At 52.0% G+C, this 6,000-nt stretch overlaps 1 protein-coding gene across 3 annotated transcripts; it reads left to right on the top strand.

The window, feature by feature from the left end:
- The first annotated feature begins 232 nt into the window (after positions 1-232).
- On the top strand, positions 233-4,018 carry LOC115651475 (pyrin-like). Of its 3 annotated transcripts, none has more exons than XM_030562567.1 (4): positions 233-940; positions 2,222-2,281; positions 2,750-2,809; positions 3,789-4,018. In XM_030562567.1, exons 1-4 carry the CDS (start codon positions 664-666, stop codon positions 3,809-3,811), a joined length of 420 nt encoding a protein of 139 aa, XP_030418427.1. In that variant the 5' UTR covers positions 233-663; the 3' UTR covers positions 3,812-4,018. The 3 variants fall into 3 exon arrangements, with proteins under 3 accessions (XP_030418427.1, XP_030418426.1, XP_030418428.1); XM_030562566.1 differs by having other exon boundaries at positions 2,747-2,809; XM_030562568.1 differs by lacking the exon at positions 2,750-2,809.
- The last annotated feature ends 1,982 nt before the right edge of the window (positions 4,019-6,000 follow it).

Here is a 6,000-nt window from a genome sequence, read left to right as displayed (position 1 = left end):
GTCTGTGCATAACTGTGCATGCAAGTCTCTGTATGTGTTTGTGTCACGGTGTCTGTGGCAAGTGTCTGCATATGGTGTGTGTATCTGTCAGTGATTGTCAGTGCTTATGCATGTGTGTCTCTGTGTGCGGTATGTCTGTGGGGGAACTGTGTATGTGTCCCTGTGTGTAGTGTTTGTGTATAACTGAGTGTGGTGTGGCGTGTCTGTGTGTTCTTCTGTGTGTGCAACTGTCTCTGGGGGGAGGGATGTGTTTGTGTGTAACTGTGTCTGTGCATGGTGTGTGTCTCTGTTTGTATGCATCATTCTTGCCACTTTTACTGCCATTTCCCCCCCTGAAGCCAACTCCACTTTACTTCCCAGCCAGGGCACAGATGCCCTTTGCCCTCCCAATCCCCATGCCCATGAGTGTTTGAATAACACAAGACAACAGGAGTGAATTTGAGGCTGAGCACCCATAGCGGCAAAACCCTCAACCCCACAAAAAGGCCACAAAAATCGTGATCCAGATCAAAACTGCTAATCTTCCAACTAAGCCCAGCCCAGTGTCACAGAAGAGAAGAGGGTGAGACTTGGCTGGATGCAGGGTGGAAGTTGTGAAAGTTTGTTTCACTTTCCTTCTCGGGACACTGCTCCCTGCCCGTTGTCTCAGGGCAAAAAGTTAGCATGGCAAAGACCCTGAGAGACCATCTGTTCGACACCATTAGAGAGCTGGGCGAGTCGGACATGAAGGCGTTTAAAGACAAGCTGAACAATTTCCAGCCCAAGCCAGGTTATAACCATATCAAATGGGGAGAGCTGGAAAAAGCAGACGCTGTAGCAATCACTCGCCTGCTAGTCAACTACTACAAGGAGGATTATGCGGTGGAAGTGGCCAGGAAGATGCTGGAGGACATGGACAAGAAGAACCTGGCACATAACCTCTTCCAGGCCACAGGGAAGGGTGAGTGAGGGGCTTTCAAGAGGCGATCGCCCCCTCCCTAACAGGATCTCATCTCAGTGGGTCTCTTTGTACAGGAACTGCCTGCTTGTCCACCAACCAGGCAGTGAAATCAGCAATGCTGCTGGGTTCCTTGGCACAGTCCTCCAAGGGCAGAATTGTGCAGCCCCTTCTCAGGCAAGACTGTCACTGGGTATCACAGATCCAAACGGGTTTAGACCAGAGGTGAAAGTGGGCCGGTACAGTGTGCCGGTAAAAAATGGCTGCCAGTACGGGTCTGTACACAATGGATGTTAAAGCCCAAGGCCACCGAGGGATGTTAAAGCACTGCCACAGCAGCACTTCAAGGTCCCTACCGGCAGGGCCACTGATGGGGGTGGGGGCAAACAGGGGAGCTTCCTTGGGCCCCACAATTTAAAAGCGCCCAGGGCTCCTGGGCACCACCGCTGCCTACCATGGCAGCGACCGGGGCCCCAGGCCCTTTAAATCCCCGCCGAAGTCCTGGGCAGCACGGTCAGGCAGCGCTGAAGAGCTGGCTGTGGGAGGCTGACCCCTAGTCCTGCCCCTTCTGCCCAAGGCCCCGTCCCTTCCAGGGGCCCGGAGCCAGGCCCTCATAAGTTACTTTCATCCCTGGTTTAGACACCTAACTTCCTGTTCTAGGTCCACAAAGGGAGTTAGGGACTTCCACTGTATCACCGAGGGAATTCCATCCAGACAGGGCCGGGCCAGTAGCTGATGGTTTGCTTGTACCAGCCCAACCTCCATCTCTTCCTTCTCCTTTCTCAAACAGGATATGAACCCCCAAACAGAGAGTGGGGATCATGGCTGCACACTGGGGAATTGTGTATGGGAGAGAGACACCTATCAGAGAGACATCAAGTTGTTGTTAGGGGGGTGGTGGTGAGGAGATGAGAGACATAGAGGGAAAGATCTGTTCAGATGGAGATAGGAAAAGACAGGGGTGTTGGAAAAGGAGAGAAGGAGAGATGGGGAATAAATAGATGGATGTGGAGTTGTTCACATCTGGAGGGAGGAGTCCTGGATCCAAGAAACAGTTATTTTTCTTGCTTCATCAGTCCAACAGTGACCAAACATTCTCCTTGCTATGGGGGAGTTTTTTCTATTCCTCTTCCCCGTCATTGATTCCTCATTGGAACATTCCCTGACTCATGGGTCACCCCAAACCTTGTCCTGCCAGCTCCCAAATCCCCATCCCTGTGGGGGAGTGGCTAGCTCGAGGTGACCCCCTGAGAGCCGAACCTCTCTCCTCCTTTTCTCCTGCAGCTCCAGGTGGCACCCAGCAGACCCCAGCACCAACCAGCAGCACCCGGACCAGAGTCATAGGTGGGTTGACATTTGTCCAGCTGTGTCGGGGATGGAACAGTAACACGGGTTTTTGGAGATGTTCAAGACCCTCGTCCACCCCAGTGCATTATGTAATTTATGGAGCGCCCTAAAATTACTCTGGGTTAATTGCACCGATGGGCTGGCTGTCCACAAGCTCCCTGCTGCCATAGAAAGCAGAGATTGTGCTATGGGGACCTGGCCAAAGACTGAGGGGTTTCTCCTGGGGAAGGGAGGGATCCTGGCAGTGGGGGAGGCGGGCGATGTGGGGAGGGCAGGCCGAGATGGGAGGATGGGGGAGGGATCCAGACAGAGGGGGTGGGAGGTGGCATGGGGCATGCAGGCTGAGGGTGGGGGCAGGAATCCAACAGATAGCCGGGCAATGTGGAGAGTGTCAGGCAGGATCCCAGCTGGGGCAGAGGCTGCTCCGGTCACTTTCTGAGTGAGCTCCCATTTGTTGCCCAGCAGGTGTAGCCGCCCCCATGCTCATGGAATATAGGCCAGGTTCGTCCAGGGCTGGAGACTCAGGTAGGGTGAGCAGACGTCCCGGTTTTCCTGCACATTGCCTTTGAGGCTCCTTCCTCTGTCTGGGCAGATTTTTGAGATAACAGGAAATGTCCAGGTGTTTTGCAGAGCAGATGCTGGAGCTCAGCAACAGCCCCAGTTGGTCAGCTTCATGATTGGTCCCACCCCTGCATCTGCAGCTGATTGGTGCAACCACAGCTGCCTGATAGTGCCCACCCAGGCCCTGGCTCCCAGCCCCGGGGAGGGGGTCCCGCAAGGAGGTGCTAACTGGTGGCTGTCACTGCATCCTGGGCTTGCGCCAGCCATCCTGCCCCCATGACAGAGAGCAACACCCCCTCCTCCAGTGAGTACCCCCACCATAGGTCCCCCCTCCAGTACCCCCAACTATACCCACCTCCACCTTCCTCCCTCAGTTTCCCTTTTTGAAAATTGAAATACGGTAACCCTTAACTCAGGTCAGCCCTGAGGCCAGACACAGCAGAGAGAGAAAACTAAGGCACACATTGGCTTCTTAAAAAATATTACCAAAACTTCCCACTTCATCCCAACCCATATTTAACAGCAAGATATGGCTGAAGAGCAGAGAGATAAACAGACTGGCATCCTGGTCTCTAGGGCTTAGCAATACAATAGGCTAGTGTGGCCTAATGGATCCTGCAGAGGATGAGGGCTCAGGCTCTATTCCCAGCTTTGCCGCTGCCTTGAGGGGTCACCTTGGGAAAACCACTTCTACCTTCTGTGCCACAATCACCCCATCTTTAGATGGGGATAAAGACACCAACCTCCTTTTTAATCATTGTGATGTCAGCAGATGGCAAGTTCAAGGGATGGAGACCCAAAGGTACATGAGGACCCCTAGGGTTAGTCACTTGGAGATCCTTGGGGTGAAAGACACTAGAGAACTTGCAGATCAAGTAGCATAAAAGCCACCTGAACCCCGTTCCTTTATGCAGCTGTCTCTGACTCACTCCCTTGTCCCCAGGAGACAAGATAGTCCTACGATAACATTGAGTTCTGCGCCGAAGGCTTCGCAGCTGACGTGGCGCAGTGAAAGAGATGGTTAACACTGGAATGAAGACCGTGCCCTGCTGCTCTACCAGCTCCCGATGGCCAAGGAAACCCGGAGCCTTTTCAGAGTCATACCAACTGGCCAGGATATTGCATTCCATATTTTTGGTCAATAAAACAATTGCCTCTCTTTAATACAGAGAACTCGTCCATCAGCTGTGTGGGTGTTTTCCTTGATCTTTTCAGCTGGCAGGTTCAATGGTGTGCCAGAGATTTGGTTGGGCTCTGGTGAAAGCCCCAGTTGTGGTGCTCTCCTCTTACAGCATCTAAAATGGTGGGTCTGTCTCATCAGCTAAATGGCTGCAAGACTTGGATGAGTGACCCTAAGGAGCATTTGGATCCTGTTAGAAGTACGGGGAGTTGAGCCTAATCCTGCACTAGGAGGTGCTGTGGGGAGGGCTAAGTAGTGGATGTTCTTCCACACGGTCAGTGCTGGCCCCTAGGGGACGCTGTGCTGTAGGAGGCTCAGTAGGGATTACTCTTTCTCCTCTCTCAGTCAGTGCTGACCCCAGTGTATCACTAGGGGGTGCTGTGCTGCAGGGAGGGTGCCTCAGTGGTGGTTTTCCTTTTAACAACTGCTAACATGGCTCATCCAGCAGCTTTTGAACTCAAGACCTTTGCATCCACAGCACAGCACTGTACTCCATCAGTCCAGGAAAGCTGGCTGTATTTTAAAGAATCCTTATTGAGGTTGCAGGAAAAAAACATCCTGATATGCAGAAAGCATAGTGAATATGGCAGGTGACCAGCTTGGCTTAACAGTGAAATCCTTGCTTATCTTAAATGCAAAAAGAGAAGCTTACAAGAAGTGGAAGATTGGACAAATGACCAGGGCGGAATATAAAAATATTAATCAGACATGGAGGAGTGAAATCAGGAAGGCCAAATCACACTTAGAGTTGCAGCTAGCAAGAGATGTTAAAAGTAACAAGAAGAGTTTCTTCAGGTATGTTAGCAACAAGAAAAATGTCAAGGAAAGTGTGGGCCCCTTACTGAATGAGGGAGGCAACCTAGTGACAGAGGATGTGGAAAAAGCTAATGTACTCAGTGCTTTTTTTGCCTCTATCTTCACAAACAAGGTCAGCTCCCAAACTGCTGCACTGGGCAGCACAAGGATGTTGTGAGGATTAATATATTAAAACTTCTGAGATACTCTGGTCATGGGGCCATACAAGTAGTATATGGGCCCTACCATCAATCAAACCCTAACCCCGCCCTAACCCCTCCCCTTGACCCCTATAGTCCCTCCCACCTGTCACCAGAAGTCCCACCCTATGGGGGTATTACTTCCGGGATCAAGATGGCCACATGACTGGAAGCAAAGTGGGTCATGTGACCCCCCCTCTAAGAACTCCTCCCACCACCCTCTACCAATCAAGAGGGGTTTCCTCCCGAAAGGACCACCCCGAGAGGAGATTTTGACCAATCGGGGTGACCCCTCTAAGAACTCCTCCCAAGGCCCTCCGCCAACCCGAGTGCAGCACCAATACCCCATAAATACCAGCGCCGAACAGAAGAGGCCATTCCTTACCAAGGACACATGTTTTAGAAAGCGTGGAAAGGCTACTGAGAGGAAACATGGACTCCTTTACCACCCCCGTTAGAACTTTGGACTTTGGTTTAGACCCGAGCACCATACTTATGTGGCGCAGGCACTACACCAGCCACAGTTCTGAGGAGGAGGAGGGAATGACTGAGGGGAGCCCTTTGGCCCACCAGTTGATGGATACATCTGAACCCAACCACGAAACCCTCGTGAGGCACCCTGAGGAGCCTGATGGCCTCTCTTTGTCCATCCCCTCAGATCACTGCTCGGGACAGTCACCAGTGGACAAGGCAAACGGAAAAGATGGCGCTCAGGTAAATGAACGATTAAGAAATGGTGGTAGAGAAGGGAGTGGGTAATGAGGCTAGGAACCTTGGGCGGGGGGGGGAGTTGTGTAAATTAAAAACAAGCAGCTGGGGTACTTACACTGTTTATTTTTCTGAAAATTTTTCAGCAGCTCTATGATGCCTTTCTAGAAGACTTTAAGAACTTTGCTTCCGGTCATGTGGCCATCTTGACCCCGGAAGTAATACCCCCCATAGGGTGGGACTTCTGGTGACAGGTGGGAGGGACTATAGGG

Source organism: Gopherus evgoodei, chromosome 4 (assembly GCF_007399415.2).
Source record: "Gopherus evgoodei ecotype Sinaloan lineage chromosome 4, rGopEvg1_v1.p, whole genome shotgun sequence".
NCBI classification, from domain to species: Eukaryota; Metazoa; Chordata; order Testudines; family Testudinidae; genus Gopherus; species Gopherus evgoodei.
Note: the sequence above shows the minus strand (reverse complement) of the source record. Positions and strands in the feature narration are given on the sequence as shown.

Bases quoted from the DNA above. Each gene is read 5' to 3' on its own strand.
- LOC115651475 (XM_030562566.1), top strand. From the start codon at position 664: ATGGCAAAGACCCTGAGAGACCATCTGTTCGACACCATTAGAGAGCTG. The intron at 941-2,221 runs GTGAGTGAGGGG...TTTCTCCTGCAG, and splicing joins CTTCCAGGCCACAGGGAAGG to CTCCAGGTGGCACCCAGCAG. The intron at 2,810-3,788 runs GTAGGGTGAGCA...CCTTGTCCCCAG, and splicing joins GTCCAGGGCTGGAGACTCAG to GAGACAAGATAGTCCTACGA.